This window comes from Epinephelus moara, chromosome 21, assembly GCF_006386435.1.
Source record: "Epinephelus moara isolate mb chromosome 21, YSFRI_EMoa_1.0, whole genome shotgun sequence".
Lineage (NCBI taxonomy): Eukaryota > Metazoa > Chordata > Actinopteri > Perciformes > Serranidae > Epinephelus > Epinephelus moara.
The window spans coordinates 33,449,638-33,470,685 of NC_065526.1; the positions used below are offsets into that span (position 1 = coordinate 33,449,638).

The 21,048-nt window shown below is 41.4% G+C and overlaps 1 protein-coding gene across 1 annotated transcript in view; it reads left to right on the forward strand.

Annotated features, from left to right (window-relative positions):
* Positions 1–2,220: 2,220 nt before the first annotated feature.
* Positions 2,221–21,048, forward strand: part of pappa2 (pappalysin 2) — a gene marked incomplete at its 3' end in the record, with an annotated part of 107,134 nt that continues 88,306 nt past the window's right edge. Inside the window, exons 1-4 of the mRNA XM_050074589.1 lie at positions 2,221–4,127; positions 11,251–11,483; positions 13,570–13,797; positions 13,985–14,583. Of these exons, the coding sequence (XP_049930546.1) occupies positions 3,137–4,127; positions 11,251–11,483; positions 13,570–13,797; positions 13,985–14,583 (2,051 nt within the window). The remainder of the gene's footprint in view (positions 4,128–11,250; positions 11,484–13,569; positions 13,798–13,984; positions 14,584–21,048) is intronic.

Sequence of the window (21,048 nt, forward strand, 5' to 3'; positions counted from 1 at the left end):
TTTATTTGTTCACAGCTCAATCAGTATAGTATAATATAATATAATTACTTACACTTTCAGTTGTGCCATTATTACATAAAATCTCTCAATATATTTCTCTTCAAACTCCCCTACTAATATTCCCCCCTCTCACCTGATGTTTCCAATCCCTGTTTTTTTTCTTACCCTGGCTCTGTCCACATGAGAGGAAGAGTTCGGCACAAAGCAGGTAGCATATTTGGATGATAAAAAGCTCGCCAAAAACCCTTTTCATGTGCGAGACAGATGTTGTGCCTGTCTGTGTTGTACCACTGAAGAGAGCCAGAGCATGAGTGAGTGAGATGGATAGATCAAGAGAAGAGGGAGGAGGGAGGGAAGGGGAGAGGAAAAAGAGAAACAGGGGTGGAAGGAGGGTTACTCAAACCTCACCTCCTTCACTTTGGAGTGTGTGTGTGTATGTGCAGCAAAGGAGAGATCAAACACACTTATGTTACTGTAGCGGGAGCAAACACCCCTCCACCCCCATCTCAGCCATCTCCGCCATCATTCATCCGTTGCCAGGCTGACAGTAGAGCCTCCTGTTAGGAAGACACAGACAGCGGTGGACAGTAACTTAGTTCATTTACTCAGTCACTGTACTCTGAGGTATTTCTGTTTCATGTAAGTGTTTATAGTTCCACTTCAGATTTCAGAGGCAAATATTGTACTTTTTAATTCACTGCATTTAACTACCAAACAGTTTATTAAGTAATGTAAAGTAACTCCAGCGTGACCACCTGCAACAGTAAAATGAAAATGCTGCTTACACATAAATGCATCAGCTGGCCATAATTCAGTAAAAGAACTGCATAACAAGATAACACTCCCAGGGGCCATATTCTGCATTAAAAAAGTACTTTTACTTATAATACTTACATGTACAATTCTGCTTTACAACATTTGCAAGTGTTTGAAGATTTCCTAAAATCCTTTCCTCAGGTAAAAGCAGCTGCACTGTACTGTAAAAATACTCATAATTCAGAAAAAAATGATATATTATCTGTATACTATTGAAATAACAGTGGGCTAATTATTACCAATGCATTCAAGTGGCATTTTACAGTTGTAGCTGGTTGAGGATGAGCTAATTTCAACTACTCTTCACTCTGTTTAGTGGGTACTTTAATGCATATTACTATGCCCTTCTATAGAGAGCAATATTACAAGATGGATCACATGTTTTGCATGTAAACTTGTAATCTGCGGAGTAATTAGTAACCATAGGCATAGAATTTAGAACATGTGCATTTGATCCCCCTCTGGTAAAAACATAAAAGTAGAAGGGGACTTTTATTTTGATGAAATTGAAGACATACCCACTATATATTGATGCAGAAAAGGGAAAACTGATGCACAAAAATTCACCAGAATTCAGGATATTAAGTGTTAAGTGAGTTAAGTTTGATGCTCAAAATTTTGCCCATGTGCTGAAACAAAATCTATGCTCTTGCTGGTGACTAAAGCAGTCACATACATAAAGTAAAAAATACAATATATCAGTCTGAGAAGTAGTGGAGTGCAATGAAATGGAAATACTTAAAATTTAAGTTGCTGTTAATAACAACTGTTACTTGAAGAGGAATATTTTTAGTCTTGTACTGCTATTTTTTTATTTTATTTTTTTTACTAAAGTAAAGGTTCTGAATTCTTCTTCCCTCACAAGACATGGATGGATGAGATCAGGACAAGAAAAATAAATGCATAAAAAACGTTTACAACCCCTTTCCTGTCGCCCCTCTGCATCAGAGGGATGTACAGCTCATGACTGGGCAGGGGAATGAGGAGAGGAGAGGATTTCCCTTGTAAAACACAAGTGTAAGGCAAGGGAGGGACCCCCCCCCCCCCTCATCTCCTCTCCACCACCACACACTTCCCCTACCGGTGATGTCAGGGCGGGCAGGGGCTCCCTGATAAAACCTTTGGACTCGAGAGAATGAGCGAGAGAGAGGGAGAGAGAGAGAGAGAGAGAGAGAGAGAGAGAGAGAGAGAGAGATGGAGGAGTGAATGGAGTAGGATATTACTACTACTGCATGGACCGGTGCAGAGGAGCAGCAAGTCTCTCTGAAGCGCACACAGACGCACAACAAAACCAAGAGGAGCTGACGCGCAGACGCCGAGCCATGATTTAATGGACTAATATTTTTATGTCTTCTCTCAGAAATTATAGGAAAGCTTCTGCTCAACAAGTAGGAAAGCTATTTTAGGTCTGGCACTTTGCACTGCACTTCCAGTTTGCCTCTGGAGTGACTTTTTCTTCTTATTACTCTGATTCACCTTGCAGCCATATTTTGGAACAGGACGCACTAAATGATGCCGCAGTGGTCAGGTAAAAGAGGCTTTGTGCAAAGTCAGCATGGAGTGAAATGATCTCTTTTATTCATGCAATTTAAAAAATATAATTTTTTTTAACAAGGGAAACTGCATCCACATTTTCCTCAGTAATAAAATAATTCTGTTCCTGTTGATTTTTTAAATTTTTATTTCAGCCTGGTGACGTTTAAAAATAGTTTCTTTACCTCACAGGCTCACTGAAACGCACACAGAAATAGTTGGACTTTTTTTTTTTAATTTTTTTTTTTAAAAACCTGTAGCCTAAACAAAGTGACAGAGACTACGGATATTTTGCAGCACGAATGGAAAGGAGGTAAAGCTTCACTTCCAAAGGTCCGCGCAAAGTGCAGGAGAGTGGAGAGCCTCAGCAGCTGTGCCAAGAGAGGATTTAGATGCAGATCTGATTGTTTTCTGATTCTGTTAAACATCTGCTTTATTCAAAATCAATACCAAACACATACCAAGAACCTCAGTATGCAATAAGTCTATGTGAGAAACTTTGAATGTGACATATTAGTTTGATCCCTTTGGAATGCACTGATCGTTTATATTTGATTACTCCTAATTTGTTTACCAAAATAAATAAATTTTAATTCCTAAACCGGCAACCTAAATAGACGTGTCTTTATTGCTGGGTAAACGTACGCAAATAAATCTAACAACCACAGGCTGGTGTGAGACCTCTTGCTGCTGACCCGGAAACCTGAGGCAGACTTTATAGTGCAACATTTTTTTTCCTCTTTATCTTCAACAAAACCCCGCCAAATACCTTCCCTGACCTGAGACAATGTTGTTGATCAGACTACTGACAATCTTCCTCGTCCTCATCACTAACACGTGGCTGCTCAGCCCGGTTCGCTCTGATGCACTCAGCCGGTACAAACGCGCCATGGCCCGGCGGGCAGACCGTGAGCTCTCCAGGCTAGCAGGTGAACCCTGCACCGTCTCCGGCGTCTGGAGGTCCCGGCGGCAACCCCGCTCCCTCTACCCGTCCCAACACCGCCCTCCAGCGGCTCGTCCGAGGACGCACACGAGCCGGAGAGAGCCGTACACTGTTAAGAGCGCTCCTGCGGTTTGTGCAGGAGGGTGCAGGTTTGACACCGGGGTGCACCGGGTCGTTCCCGCGGGGGAGGACAGGCGAGGCTGGGGAGACGCAGACGATGTGGCGGTGGGAGCGGCGGACGGATATGTTATGTTGCCTGGGCGGCTCTTTGAGAAACGCTCCCAAGATGACAATAGAGAGGCAAATTATGTCAGTGAAAACACCACACAACCGCCCGGGATGTCTTTGCTTAAAGACGCCGGGCAGACCGCCTCCTCCACGGGCCACGCGCAGTCCTCGCGCGGCTCCCGCCCCAGGTTCACCCGCAGCCTCGGCGGGACGATTCCTTACGACGAAGACGGCAACTCCAGTTGGGAAAAAGTTTTCCCCGACAGCTCAACAGATTCCAGGGGGCTCCAGGTCCTACACAGGCTGCAGCAGGAAGATGGAGACCAGCAGTCTTCGACCGGGACCGTGGAGGACGGTACCGAGGACTACTCCGGGGAGGTGCAGGAGACGGATCCGCCCGCGAGCCTGCCTGTCGGAAGCTCCTCTCCCTGGGGGAGTCCCGTGCCGAGGGTGCCCCCCTCCTGGATGACCGCCCTGTACTTCAGCGGGCGTCGGGAGCAGCTGAGGTTGAAGGCGGATGCAGGGGTGGAGCTGCCGAGGGCCAAGTTCAGCCTGGAGCTGTGGGTGAAGCCTGAGGGAGGGCAGAGCAACCCTGCAGTCATAGCAGGTGGGTGAAATCTGGCCATATATATCTGCATCATAGGCAGTGATGTATAGTTTATACTCATCTCTGGCATCTCACCTGAGAGCTGGAGGCTGTCTCACACACTGAGTTGGGGACAGATGCCCAATGTCATTATTGTTTTGTCTCCAATCACACAAGTTATAATCTCAAGCTCTAGATCTGACCCTCTGCTCGGTCAGTGTGTTTGTGTATTTATCTGTGTGAGGATATGTAGTCCTATCATCCTGTTGGTTGACATGTCTGCCTATCCAGCATCTGTAATTACTTTATGTCTCCAGCCTCTTTCTGCTTGCCTGCTATTGCTTGTTCCCTCGCCCCCTGTTTAAGTAGCCTAGATTTCATTCTGACACACAAGGCTTATGGTGCTGTATGTTGTGTCAAATAGCTTGTGACAGCTATAGGCTACTATATCCTAACAGCATTTGGGTCTGTCCTTTTAACAGCAATCTTGTGCTGTGTGCGTGTTTGTGTTAAATGGTTTCCAAGAAAAATGTACTGGTCTCAAGAGGCTGCTGTTCATGAATAAGGTCAAACAGAGTTTATTCAAGGTTTACTCTGTTTGGTTTCTACTGCAGACACTGTGACAGTGATGACAGAAAACACAGCGATAAGGACTACATGATGACACTGCTGATTAATGGCTTAGTTGGCTGACAGAAAATGAATAATCAGTTTTGATATTCAGCTAATCATACAAGTCATTTATTAAGTAAAAATACCAAACATTCTCTGGTTTCAGCTTTCCAAATCTGAGGATTTGCTCAGTTTTGTATGATACATTTTCTAGGATTGTATATTCAATATCTGGGATTTAGACTGTAGGGTGGACAAAACAAGACATGAGATGTCATGCTGGACTCTGATTTTTTTTGTGTGAACACCTTTTTCTGAAGCCCTATGACACTGACAGTTGACAGTCAGACAACAGTCAGCACTATAGACTGCTCACATGTAAGACAGGTGCACTTCCAAGAAGAGCTAGACCAAGCCAGGTTGATATATCGGCTGATAGTAGCTTATTGTAGATATATCAGTATCAATATATGTGTTGGCCAGTGAGTAACTATAAATTGTATCAAATGCTAGGTTACTAAGTTTGAGGTAATTTAGATGTGTAACCAATACATAGTTTGTCCACCATAGAGTACTGACAAGTTTAGTTTAGCTTTCATGTAAAATTTCCTGCTCAGTATCAGCTCAGCAAACCAAAAAAAAAAAGATCTAAGGGATTGGTATCGAGACTGCATGTTTACAAGGGATGCATGATGATATCGGCACATGATCGGTATTGGCCGATATTGGCTTTAAAATCGGCCAACATGCTTTTTCTTATATTGCACAATGACTGACTATTACATACATTGAAAAGCTTTCTATTTCATGTCTCCATCTTCTGGTGGACATCATGATGCATAGTGTGATGTTAATTCCACTACAGAAGACACTTGATGATCACTAAAATTGGGTAGGGAAAAAGTGGATACATCAATATCGGTCGAGTTGTGGCATATTGGATATTGGCAAAAAAATCCAATATCGTGCATCCCTAATGTCTACGTCAACTGAAAAAATTACTATTGCCTACTTTTTATTATTAGATTTAAAAAAAAAACAAATACTGGTATCACCCTCAAGTATTTTTCGGGCTGTACGTCTGAGTGAATTGGATGCTCTTCTAAAGAGACAGCTTATGTATTGGGATGTCCAATAATAAACTCCAAAAACACACTTCACTGTGGTTATACAAGTTAGTACCTATCCTACACACTTCGGATCAGGACAAGGTAATGTGGTGAAAATCAAATATAACAGTATTTTTAATGAAATACCCTAATATCGATATTGCAACAATATTGTAGGTTTGACTATTGGTCTCGTCTCGTCTCGTCTCGTCTCGTCTCGTCGTCCTCCGCTTATCCGGGTCCGGGTCGCGGGGGCAGCAGCCTCAGCAAAGAAGCCCAGACAGTCCTCTCCCCAGCCACCTCCGTCAGCTTTTCCGAGGGAACCCCGAGGCGTTCCCAGGCCAGCCGGGCGATGTAATCCCTCCAGCGTGTCCTGGGGTGGCCCCAAGGTCTCCTCCCGGTTGGACATGCCCGAAACACCTCCCAAGGGAGGCGTCCGGGAGGCATCCTTACCAGATGCCCGAACCACCTCAACTGGCTCCTCTCGATAGACTATTGGTGCTTTCACAAAATATTTTTGCAATAAGATTTTTTATAAATAATCATCAGTAATGTGGATATAATGACTAAGCTATATATATCGATATAATATTCATATATTGCTCAGCCCCATTAGGGATGATAACTTATTCTCTATTAAAAAGAAGAGGATACCACTGTTGTCATGCTTGCTGAAATATTTCAGCATTAGAAATAAAATGGCAAACAAGTCATTTTATGTATTGCTTTATTACCAAATTATATTATTTACAACCAAACATGCATGTACACTCAAATGACCAAAAACAAATTAAAAACAAATCCATAATAATAACCACAACAACCAAATAGCCCTCATTGCACTGGCTTGACCCCCCATAAACCCCCCTTCTGGTTACACCCCTGCTGACAACCCTAATAATTATGATAACTATAATGGGGTAATAATACTGACAGCAATAATGCAGTTATAATGAGTATTATGGGATAGTATTACTAATAATGTCATTATGATGACAATGTTATAGGATACTCATACTGCAGTGATGACGAATATAATTATTGTGATGAGGGTAGACATATTGATGGCTGGTGCTGATGATAACAATGGTTGATGACACTGGCCACATTAAAGATCCTACAATGAATATGATAAAGATGCTCATTATTTTTATTACATTATTAATGATAACGGTGATGTTTAATACCTGTATTTTATTTAACTGCAAATAAAAAGATCATTAACCAGAGTCAGGTGATAAATATAGGTGAACCTCTATTAGAAGTGACAACAATAAACTATAGTGAGTGATCTGATGACAATAATATTAACAAATTAACTTGTAATTTCATTCTAGACAGAGTCTCAAAATAAATACGTGGTTACGTAACTGTGAAAATCCCCAGGTTGTTTTTCATTCAGTCTCTCTCCTTATCGTTAGCTTGCCTGTGGGTTTCCATTGATTGTGAGCAGCGGCTGCAGACACATTTATTGATCCTATGAAACCTTCATTTAACCATGCTCTTCACATGAAGATGAACATCAGTGTTTTTCCAACATCGAGAATGTTACATTGGAAAAGCTGCACATTTGACAGAACAACACATACATCAAACAAATTGAAGAGGATAAAAGCGCTATGGTGCAGCACCACAGCTGTCCAGATAGTGAGGGAGACCACAAACTGTTACGTCCGCTCACATTTACTCTGATCAAAGATCCGACTCCTTTACTCAACTTTTTTTCCCCCTCATTGCTTCCTTATGTGAGGGCGGCACTTTGTGGCATGGGCCTTTCTCTTTGTAGTGTCCTGAAGGAATCTGACAAATACAGTGAAAAACAAACTCCCATTGTTTCGGCCAGACGTGACACTGACATTGGTTTGACTTCTAATGGTCAGTGATGATCTTATAAATGTATTTGTTACTACACTGCATCCTTTATTATTATGTGTTACAGAATGTTGAGAGTCCACAGGACACTACTTGATAAACTATGTCATGGTAACCACGATTCTACATTTCCATAGGTGCTTCATTATTATTGAATGTGTTGCAATTATTTTACTGAATTTTGGTCAACATTTATGGCAATATGAATGTATTACATGATAGCATGGGCTGATAATAATGACAGGTTTTGGCCAGCATTGGCCAATATATTAGTAAAGTTCTAGCAAACTCAACAAGAGTGCTGTACTGTACAAGGTTAAAAAGGCATGTTGAAACCCTGTTAAAAGAGTCCCCTGTGGTGATACAGCCACATAATCAAAGCAAAAACGACTTGGCTCTTAAAACCAGATTTCATTATTAAATTTAGGCGACTGGTATCAAAAAGTTTGACGCCTGGCCTTATTAACTGTAGACCACCTCATGTTTTTCATCACTGAGAATTCAAATGTGTTTTCTGTGTTGCAGGCCTTGCCCAATATAATGTCGTTAGCTTTGCCATGATAAAATTGTTACTATACTGTGGTGTCTTATGTTTCAATATGTTATCTATGAGAAAAATAATAGCCACTTAAAACCCTTTCACACATAGTGCACACTGCAGTTGACAGCTATTTAAAAGCCATTTTCATGAAGTTGCATATAAGCCACTACAGTGGACCCAAGTGTCATGTCATACAGTGCCACTCTGGCCAGGTGTTGTAGGTGCAACACAATTCTTTAAAAACCAAGATGGCCGACAAAATGCAAGACATGTTTTACAGCTCAGGAACATCTTGCCAGTCCCTCTATATTAGGAGATAATAGGAGATTCTTGCAGGTAATTAAAATTAGGTAGCATAAAGTAACAGCTCAGGAGTAATACAGTTGTTAAAATTTCAACGTATTGATTTTATGTTGGGAGAAAATTATGATTAATCATCTGTCCACTAAACTGGACATCATGCATCCCTGGCTATATTTTATTAATGCTGTCACGGCAACTTTGTTGCTCTTGCAAATACTTCATCTGCAGTAACTTTCTTGGCTGTAAATGAATGGGTTGATTTTATTAGAATGTTACTTGCAGTTTGTAGAAAATGTTCATCGAAACTTGCAGCTTGCAGTTTATAGTTTCACATAATTTATAATTTTATTCACTGGTTTATATGTATTCAGTTGAACACTCAAACACACTTTGTCACCCCAACTGGACATGTGAGTAACTCCTTCAGAAAAATGCATGTTTTTTTTTTTCATGGAAATGACAATACTTCATTCGTCATAATTTATGTGTGAACGGGTTAATTAAGAGTACAACGTCATGACAAAAAAGATGACTGGTGACAATAATGAAGATTCAGTATCTTTATTTATTCAGATTTGGTGATGATTATGGCATTTAAATGACATATAATAGCCCATGCGTCTACATGTAGCATTTTAAAGCTGCACCAATAGATATTTTTATATTAACAATGTATCAAATGACTATATGTGATGTGGACAGGGTCCCTCACAGTGAAAAACCACCAGAAAATTATTACCCAATTCTGCAGCTGCCCTCAGCTTTACAGAACATTTTAGCCTCTTTTAGCTCGTTGTTTTGGTTTTCTGTTTCAGAATTCTGATGTTTTGGTTCACTCTCATGGCTCTCATCCACCTTATTCTCTATTCCCAGCAGCCACTCTTTTCAGCAAAGAAGCTCTGATACTGTACGCCTCCTGCCCAGCATGAAACAGCAGACAAACAAAGTTAGCAACTAGCTGGTGAACATAGTGGAGGATTTAGCAGCTAAAGAGACTGATATTCCCCTCAGGAGTTGTTGGAAACTAAAACAGAGTTAAGAGTGAATATTTGACCTTAAGTGCCAGAAGCATGACACCTAGAAGACCAGTGTTGCTCCCTGTCTGCTGAATGTGCAAATAGACAACTGTTTGCTAAAATATTTGCCATAACAGCTCTAGAAGTAATGTTGTCACAGTACTGGAATTTCTAACACTGATACTATTCCTTGAACGAAATCAATATTCAATACCATTTTCGATACCATACATACAATTTGAAAATTTTACTGAAAGATAAAAACAACAAGGCCATAACATGACAATGACAACTTTCCTTTCTTGATTAGGAGCAGAGAGCAGCAGAATGACTGTAGTACACATTAACAATGAGAGAGAACAAGAAAGTGCAGCTGGTAGGGCTTTAACCATACTGCGGAAAAAGAGTATTAAAACCGCTTCAAATATTGAGTATCAAAAAATTGATATCACTGACACTATTTAAAAGGTGATGTTATGTCAGTGTTGTGTTTTCTGCAAGTTATGCTGCCCTTAAGTGACACTCAACCCTCAAAAATCAAATACAATGCAGCTTGAAAATATAACTGTATTCAATATTATAATTATAGTATAGTATACAAGTGAGACCATGGTGGAGATGAATGGTAGCCTTGAAGTAATGTGTGGTAGTGCAAATGCCTCACAACATAAAGACCGCATTTGCCATAAACGTTGTTTCCTGTTGCATAAAAAATGCTGTCACTTTTTTGGAGGTGCTTTTTCACCATCATCATCTGCTCTCGCATGAAACATAAGACTTCAGCTCAATTCAAGTTTGATTCAAACAAAGCCCTCCTCATGTTGTGTCCTTATGTGCCATCAAATAAAGTACCCGCAGCATTCTGTACAGTGTAAAGCAATTCAGCAAATTTCCCAGGACATGATATTTTGATACAAATTTGGCAATGCAGTGTATGTATAGGCTGACTTTTTGTCTCCAAATGATGATTGATGATTTATTCATGATAAAATGCAACATGTGGCACTTTTAGCTTTTCATTTGTTACTGTAGATATGTTCAGATTGATAGTAATGTATTAGTGTAATTACATTTGGTAGTACAGTATAATCTAATTCACTTGGCAAAGCTATGGCCTCCAACCGCTGCTTCCCTTAACTGAATTAAATGCTTAACCATGAAACTGGCTCACCTCCTTGGGGATATTTTGCTACAGTTGCCCATGTTACACACTCACGCACACATATGCATGTAAACATATACACATGCACATACAGCGTTGAGGAGGGTGAAGGGGTTCCCTGACCCCTCGCTGTCCCAGTGTTACACATCTGGGGAGCAGATGTGGATCTGTGTGTCTGTTGCAACAGCAGATGGAAACATCAGGGCCTTGCCTTGGCTGAGTGAAATACCTCCGTCCTCCTTCCCCTCTCTGTTCTCTCCCGCTGTCTCTGGCTCTGTCTATTCTCTACTCTCTCTATCTGTGTGTCTCAGCCTCTCAGTACCTCTCTTTCTCTGTTGTCCCCAGGACTGCAATCACTTGGAAAAATTGCTTGTTTGTGTGTTTATTTATTCAATTTCCCCAAGGGCATTGACCATTTGTAAATTTACTGTCCTTTGCAGGATAATATTTGCATGTTTTTTCCACCAGTGCTCTTTCAAAATAACATATTTTACTTTTTCCCCATTCCCCCTTTGCCCCTTTGCCGTAGGTGTTTTTGACAACTGTTCCCATTCACTGAGTGAGAAGGGCTGGTCGGTAGGCATCCGCACTGTGGAACCTGCTGGCGCCAAAGACGCACGGTTCTACTTCACGCTTCGCACAGACCGAGCTGTAAAAGCCACCACTGTCTATAGCCACCAGCGGTACAGAGCCAATGCCTGGACTCACCTGATGGCCACTTACAACGGCCACAACATGACCCTGTATGTTGATGGAGCTAAGGTATGTGGTTTCAGTGTATGGTTGAACTTTGGTTCATAGTTTGGCTGAGTTTGGTCATTTACCTCTTCACTTTCAACTTGCTGATCATTGAAATACAATAAAAGTATTTTGACAAAGCAGCCCCAACTCAACATCCATGTACTAGCTTTCACCCATATCACCTGATCTTCATCTATTTCCAAAGTCAAGAATGTTTTTTTATGCCATCCTCATGACCCAACGCCATCTGATGAAGTCTGAGTGATACATCTCAAAGCTTAGGAAAAACTCGGAAGTGGACCTTGGTTGTTTTGTCAAACCACGTCCAAGGTCAAGGATGACCTTCAATGCTTTTATGATACTGCTCATTTCTTCATCATCTACTTCTATTCATGCCAGTTGCAGACAAAGGTAGTAAGACACATTGCGACGCTATACTAGTTTCTCATTGGTCTGTCCTCCACTTATAAATAATTTAACTTTGATTAACAAACACACCCATTAACCATCCATCATCAGTGCATCATAATATTCACATGCAAGCAGTTTTTTTTTCTTTTGACAGAGGACAGGACACCTGATTAATGCGCAGGCTATTGTAGTGTCAGCCAATCAGAGCACCTGGTTGACACCAGGTATTGTAACCTGGTATTAACATTCATCTTGGGTGAACTGGTCACAAGTGGACAACTCTAAGGGGCTGATCATATCTACAGGTGGCACTAGAAACGCGGATGCTTCAAAGATGCTTGAAATGCCTGAAACGCGCTTTCAATGAGCGCTCCTTACGAGGAGAGCCTGTAGAGCAGGGGTGCGTGTGCAACCGGGTGATCAAAACATTGAAAATGGACCCAAGACGGAGGAGGGCACTTGCTGTTGCTCTGCTGGTGGTGATACTGGCGCCTGACGCCCAAAAGTTGAGATTATTTCAACTTTCAGCGTCTCTAAACGCACGTCTAAAAAGACGCCAGAAAAAGAACGCACGTCTAAAAAGAAGCCAGAAAGATGCTCGTCATAAAAAATGCTTAAAAACCAGTCAGACGTGTTGTATCATAGGGAATCAATTGTTTTACTGGCGTCTCGTTTCTAGCCCTTGTAGGTGTGATCGCCCCCTAAGGCTATCTGTTCACACCTGCCATTAGAATGCGTCTCCGCATATGTCTCGAGTGGCCACCTGTATGAAAACCCTGCTCTAAATGCAAATAAACACATACATGATTTCTGTTTGCGAAGACCAAATGTGTTGTTGTTGTTGTTTTTAACCGGCAGGAGGTTTATTGTGCTTTACACATACTTGCACCCAGTAGCATAAAGTAGTAACGATGGGCCCCTGTGCATTATATTTTTACAGGCCCTAGTGATTTTGCCGCTAAAATAGCTATTGTTTATTGTATCATGTCATTACATGGTCAAATAGAGACTTTACATTAGACAGCATCAACATACATATTACCCAGGAATCATCTTTGCATATCTGTATCAAGCGGAAGATGATTAACTGACTGTTTGGCTGAGAGTAGAGTAGCTCTAGAGACAGCCCTTCAGCTCTGCATCTCTGTAACAGTACCAACAGAAAGTTTTCTTATCCAATATGGGCGTCAGTTAAGCATGAGGTCAGCTGAGTAGGTGGTCCTTCCATGTGGCCCAGGTCACATTAGCGTATACACTGCTCAGAAAATGTGGCCACATGCAGCCCAGACCACCTTCGAATGTGGTCTGAGTGATTGGGTCTCAAGACATTGAGATTAAGGGTGTATTTGGTGCATTCACACCTGTACTTAAAGCTGTCCACCTGTGATCCGATCATCTAAGGTGCATGTTAATACCAGGTGTAAACAGGGCCAGAGAATACAGCAGTCAGCATGTAGTATGCCTTAATTTTGTTTACAGCCAGATGGAGAGCTCAACAAGTGACATTGCCACAACAGCAGCTGTAAACCCTGACTGACTTGCTAATATATTCTTTTTACTATGAAATTAAGGAAATTGTCTTTGGATGTGACCATCAAACATTTATTATGTCTGTAACATAATGAAACGGAGATACATTTGTTTCTGCCTCTTTCTCTCTTCTTGGCTGCCCTTTCTCCTCTGCTTTTCCTCTCAGGTGGGAGAGAGCAGTCTGCAGTTGGGGAATCTCTACAGTCCCTTCATGAAAACGTGCAGAACCCTCTTCCTGGGCAGTAACCAATCAGATCAGGGACACAGCTTCAGGGGCCACATAGGGGGTGTGGTCTTGTGGGGCTACGCCCGCTCTCACGAGGATCTGCTGAAGCGGCCACTTCAAATTGACAAAACTGAGCCGCTGCTGGCGATGTGGGCTGACTTCACTAATGTAACCCTCTATAGTTAATTTCAGTTTTTCAGTCTTTGTAGAAATGATTTTTTTTTAGCAATCATCATCATAAACTCTTATAAATTATAAAGCATTATTTATCAGCATTACTTGTTTAATCGTAATATATTGAATTTGGTTTGGATATGAAAGTAATTGTTATATTAATTTTGCTTTTATCTTAAAGGTGGAAGAGCTGTGGACTCCACACAAAGTTGGCCTCCATCCGACCATTATCACCACTCCTGTCCCTGAACAAGAACTTGTCTCCTCGTTCCTCCCACCACCCTGTGGCTTGACCCCCTGCGACAACACTGACATCATCTCTGGCTACAACGACAACTGGGAGCTCCGTGCCACCAAGCAAGTTCGATACCGGATCGTCAACCTCTCTGACGACAATGGTGAAAACCCCACCGTGTCACAAGCCCAGATCCAGCTCCAGCACCGGGCTCTAACCGAGGCCTTTGACCCTTACAACATCACCCTGGATCTGAGTGTGCACAGCGTCAGAAATTCCAGCTTAAGACAGCGGTTCATCCTCAGCAACTGTCGAATTGGGAAGATTGGGAACCGCCAATGTGACCCTGAGTGCGACCACCCGAGGACAGGCCATGATGGAGGGGACTGCCTTAGACTGGGGCCCTGCTACAACTGGAAGAGACAGGATGGAGTTTGTAACATGGAGTGCAACAGCATACACTATGAGTACGATGATGGAGACTGCTGTGACCCCGAGGTCACTGATGTCCTCAAGACCTGCTTCGATCCTGAGTCCCCTGACAGGTGAGGTTAATAGACTAAAGTCACGTCACACCACTCTGCTGTTCTAAGTTTCTTTTTGTAACAGAAATATTGGTTTAATTTTAAGGATGCATAGATATGGATTCTTTCAACTGATACGATAACCGATAATTACCTGCTTCTCATGGCCGATAACTGATACAAAAACCGATAATTTCACATTTTGGTATTTTAGCTTTTAACATTAGGCTGTGAAAAAGAGGGAGATTTTCTGGGGCACTGTCAAATAGCCTACCCTCAACGCCCCTGCCCCCATATAACCCTACACTACAGATGAACATAATGAATTAAATTTATAGTTAACGGTGAGAGGGAGACAGATTGTGAAGCCCAGCGTTACTGTGTAATTCTCTGGTGTGTCAGTAAAGTGTATAAACTACACTGCAGAGTGGAGTCTCCACTAACAGAGACAAACAGTGACAGCTGACTCATATGAACTGCTTAAATGCACATTGGCAGGTCAGTGTTACATCTGATGTATGAAATGTTTATATCGTCACTCTGCATTCTTATAAATACACCCTCACTGTTCCACAGTAGACTAGCCTACAACTACCAAGTAGAATAGCGAAGCCATATTCATCCCCCTCACACATTAAAACTGAGTGTAGACAAACAAGCGGCTGTGACTCACACACACGCAGCCAGAGAGGTAATGATACAAATAGTCGCTAACTGTAGCATCACATGGCTAGCAGTTATTAATAAGTTTAATAACAGAGTCGCGCCTTTGAAAAGCTTAGTGTTGGATGCAAGCCGCTGCTGCTAATAAGCTCGTGCTAACAATCTGGAGTCGGTCCTTCAGCGTTTTGTCTAACCTGTGGTGGCGGGTCAGATATCAGACCCTCGGAGCAATCCTGTTGTCTTCCTCTGGAACCGTGAAAGACATCCACACTGTGACATGTTTTACCCTCCTGACAGCGTACTGCAGTTGTTGTTGTTCTTCCTCTCTGCAAACAAAGTTTAAAGGTACATGTACCATCACCCACTGTATCAGGTGTGTAGATGCTGCCCTTGTTGAGTCAGTGAAAGCAGTTTGGTTTCATATTATCGGCTCTATTTATCAGCTATGATTTTAAGTATCGGAATAATGCATAATTATAAAAATGTCCCATTATCAGCCCGATATGTATCGTGCATCCCTATTTATTCAATGACTTCCAAGTGCTCCCACATGTAGTTTTTTTTTTAATCTTTTAAAGAGACAATTCACCCCAAAATCAAAAACACATATTCGTCCTCTTACCTGTAGTGCTATTTATCAATCTAGATTGTTTTGGTGTGAGTTTCTGAGTGTTGGAGATATCGTCTATAGAGATGTCTGCTTCCCCCCAATATAATAGACATCTCTATGGCACTCTGCTTGTGGTGCTCAAAGCGCTAAAATAAATACATTGGAAAAACTGCACTGTCTCCTTAGAAATCATGACCCGGTTGCTCAAAATAATCCACAGACCTTGTTTTGAGCAGTTTCATGTAGGAACTGTTTTCTTTCTCATGAACTTCACCAACCAACTGTATCACCACGCAGAAGGAAGTGTGCATCTATTCATGGATTAGAGGCTCATGCTCGTGGTAACGTAAGATGTGAACATTAATGACTTCCTCTTTGGCTGAACTCTTATGTTAGCCAGTTCAGTGGTACTAGGTGAGCAGTAGATGCACGCTTCCTTCTGTGCGGTGACATGTGGGTGTAGTTCGGGAGAAAGAAATAGTAAACTCACATCAAAACAATCTAGATTGATAAATAGTACTACAGGTAAGAGGACAAATATGTCTTTTGGATTTTAGTGAGAACTATGCCTTTAAGCTACTGTGAATGAAACTTAAACGTAAGATTTATTTTAACATTCAAAGCCAGTTAGGAAAGAAAGGGATTATGTCCAAAGAACCATTGGAAGACTCTGAATGGGACACATTTGTGCAGGAAGTGTTGAGTTTCAGTAATTGTATAATACTGGATACGACTGGAAAAAAAGTCCATTAAAACAATATTTATCTAAGAGAAGAGAAACCCAGCAGCAGATTGATGGGTGTGATATCACAATGTTGTTGTATTCATAGAATTAATGCTGTGGAATTATGATTTTACCAAGTTAATTTAGATAAATGTTGAGTTTACATTTTTCAGAGGGCAGGGAAATAAGGAAAAAAGGCCTAGTACTCTCTGCCCTTGAGGTAATTTAGGGACTAAGCCTTGATTTGAGAATTTATGGTGATGAAAATTCTAGGTAGCAATGATCATTATTGTACATGAATAAAAAGGACACATTAGTTGGCAAAAACCGACCCAGGGTCTTATCTTTTACAACTCATATATAATGGTCAGTCCATCAATATAGCCCATATTAATTCATATTAAGACAGAAGGAAAATGTAAAAGGCTACATCGTTGCAGAGACATGTTTTTCCAGAGGCAAGACGCCTAAATGGCCACTAATAGGACTATTTCTCCCCATGAGGTGAATATCTGCCTTAGCACGCTGCATTGTGCTTCAGCAGGGATGTGCAATGAGCAGCTCAACATGCTACATGGACAAATTGGTACTCTCACTTTCCCCAGTGGTTTTAGAGAGAGCTCTGTGAAGTGGGGATGGTGGGTGAAGAGGCCAAAGTACACACTTATTTTTACTAAACAACTCGAGCGGCAGCCCGCTGCCTTCCATTTGGTCTGACAGACAGGCTCATGCAGAGTTCCAAATAGCTTGCATGAAGTCTCGCCATGAAGTCGTCGGCCCCAGTTCTTAAAGACCCCATCCTTAATCCAAATTGTAACCTCAAGCTTTACACTCGGCCACAGGGAAACAGAACATGGGAACAGGAGCTTTTTTTTTAAAAACGATTTAGCGCTTGATGTCTGAAGTTGACAGAATGTGACAGCTTAACACAAGGATGTATTAATGTGTTTTTTTAAACCAGTAGAATAGCTATTTTTTCCATTTATACTTTGGTCAAACGGACCTCTCTTTACCAATTTACAGGATTTGTTATTACAACTCCTTGTGCCATAATTCAAATCCCAACCTTGCAACTAAAGCAAAAAGTTGAAATTTCCATCTTCATATCTTTTAAGGACTCAACTAGTGTATATAATAACTTACTGTATCTCTGGTTCACACCTATCAAAAAAGGCATTTTAATAGTAAACTGCACTACATATTTGTGTAATACTTGTCAATAACAACCTATTTATGGCTTCTTTTGGAATAGAAGAGTCAGATATTGGTAAACATTATGTGGACCCAGTGTTGCCTGATATCAGATAGAATAGCGGACTTGTAAAACTTTGTTTCCAGCTTCAGTCTGACATTGCGCCAGAATGGATAAGTTGATCCTCCATGATTGATTAAGGAAATCAGTCATGGAGGATCAACTTATCCGTCTGACTCTAAAGTCATTTTAAGTGCACACTGGTACATAGCCAACATACTTGTTTTACCAGATTTTTAAGAGCAGTGCGAATTAAAGTAAAACAAACTATGATGTTGGGTGATATTGAAAAGACATGTTGATTTAGAACAGCTTGATAACATGGACCATTGTTGTTATTAATCCTCATTGGTTCCGACACACCGCTTGACAACAGCTTGACAATGGTTTTAGACCCGTGGCGCTTATTGGATCGTTTTTTTGTTTTGTTTTGTTTTTTAACTTTAACTGAGGAACCGCTGTTTCATGTCACCATACCAGACAAATCAGTCAACTCAAACCTTATTTGGACTCTGATTCAAACCTGGAACCAGGCAAGACTTCGTGCTCGCTATTCCACTATTGGTATAAAAAATTCAAATACCACAGATGACTTAAAATCAACAATTACAACTTTGGCATTCATTTCAAGACCAACTCCCAAATCCTTTAGTTTCTGATCATATTTATATAAACAAAAAAAGTGAAGGCAACACAGTGTTTACAAGCATAAAAAACGGTATCGGGAGGCAGAAAACACTCTCACATTCTTTAAGAAATTACTTGACTATGGTCACGTATAGTTGTTAGACTACGACAAGTGGATGGCTAGACACATAATGAATAATTTTTTAACAGGGGGAAAATGCCTTCTGTCAAGCGAATAAATGATCAAATACCAACAGAAAATTATTGATATTTTTCTTACCCATCGTCTATCAATCTGACAACGTTAAGCCTCTGTGGGCAGCAGCCAATAAACGGTTGTCAGGATGTATCCGATGGGTTCCAAGATTGAATTTTGGCCAATGTGTTACGCCTCTTCACACAGACTGTTTACCTGCCCCCCAAACATAATTGGTCAGTACGACTCGGACTACAGACGGACTACGAACAGAAATCAGAATGCTTCTGATACCAAAATCTTGTCTCGTTGCCTACATGCAGTTATCTGTTTATAGAGATTAATCAGGAAGAGGTACCAACAACTAGTTCTTGGTTTCCATCCCTCTGTCCAAGTTACAGTTTCAAATATAAGTGACCATTGGATGTGCTAAAAACTTGAATAAGTAAAATACAAATTTAGCTATCTTGTTTGTGGCATTGGGGGGATGCTACTGATTTAATTACATTTCCAGTAGTGTTTGAGTGGCGCAGCTCCTGTCAAAATTATGTAACATTTCCAGCAACAACCTCTATTTTTCCATGAAGTAGTGAGGTAGTACAACGAAACACTTCACTGCTATGTTTATTTTCTCCTGGTGAAAAAGAAGAAAGGAAGGTGTTCGAAGGGCAACAATCACCTCCTATTCCAAGGATCCTTTATGGCTGTTTCAACTTTTGCTGATGTAGTAGCAGCCGAAAGGTTAGCGAAGTATGCCTGTGACCAGAAGGTCCGCAGCTGAAATACTTGAAGTAACTTGGACTTTATAGCTACTTACACTTTCCCAGCCTAAAACACTAAGTGCCCTTGAGCAAGGATCCTAACCTCTAACTGTTTCAATGGCCAACAGAAGGAGACAAGTTGAACTGAACAGCTCCAAATGGCAAACAGAAGGAGACTGTGGTTGTACTTTGCAGCTTCCAGGTGTGAATTTGAGCAGCTGTGTGAATGTAAAACGGCCTGTTGCTGAAAAAGAACCTGGTGCTTGGTTGACTCCCCCTGGAAGACACAGGTTAAAGTTAGGTAAAAGTAAGACAAAAAAAAAAAAGACAAAGTTGGCTTGCATGCGTGTGGTCTCATTGCTTGGCCATATGCAGGAAGCTTTTCAAGTGTGTCATAAGTAAATGTTAATTTATGTTGTCCTGTCACGAGCTTGGTGGGATGGACACTGCAAGACAGACAGGAAAAAAAATTTGGTTCGGTAGTTGTTATGGTCAGATGTTCCCTCTGCTCAGCCTGAGCTCTCTACCCTGCAGAGAGGAGATGGACACTAATGAAAAAAGCTGGACAGCAGACAGCACTCTGCTCTGTTGTTTTGCACAAACAGGGGTCTGGTCCTTTGGCCTCAATTATATAAAATGCTCTGTGATTTATTCTTGTTTTAATTTGATGGTTATTGCAAAAGATATTCCAAAGAACAAATGGAAATATATCCACCACACTTACCTTTGGGTAATCACTAGAATCCGTTTTAGTTTGATATATGACAGAGGATTGGAGAGATCAATGTAATGTGTTGATGTTGATGTGAGCACGCTTTTATAAATCATGGCTCTGGATTTGATCTGGTTTTGTGCAGAATGTTTTTGCATGAGAGACTTCCATAAATAAGGCCTCTGCTGTTCAGATTTTGAAAGCAAAACTCAAAAGTCACAGTATGTGTGTACTTCTACACAGTGATGTAACTCCTGCAGTGAATCTTGCCAGAGTTCCTGTCTATAAGCTCCTGACCCCCCACTTAAAACAACATGAAGAGCCAATACACAGGAAACCAGAGTGTAGTAAAAGTGGGCCCAGTAGACTAACAGTAGTGTAGGTCCTCTGGAAAGGTCTTGACCTCAGCTTGTTGAAAATGCTCATGTGTGCGAGTGCTTCAACATGCCTGCATGCATGTGTGTCCCTGGATCCCAACTCGCAACTTTCTCAGGCGGAGAGACAATTAATGTGAGGATGACATTTTGCTGGCATTTGTAGAGCACTGAACCATTTTTATGTTTGGGATCTGGGTTTTTGATATCCCCCCCCCCCCTTCTCTCTGAGCTCTTGGCCAGGTATTCAGATTGTGGGACCCTATATGTGTGCAGCTGCTGCTGGCCAGTACAGGGCCAGAGGTTTTTGAAGCCAGCTGCTGTCACAACACAAATTTGTTGTTGAGAGCCAGTTCTAGAGCGATGGCCAGGTACACTGCAGATTCTGGCATTACAATAAAGAAATTGAGCGGGAAGGGGAAAGATGGACACAGAGAGAGAGGCAAGGGTGGAGAGGGAGTGATGGGGTGGTGGGGGACATCACGTCCATTTATGCTGAGACACATGTCCAGGATTCGCGGAAAGTTTTTTGTTAGTTACTCCTGGACAGTGCACTTGTGTGCAAAG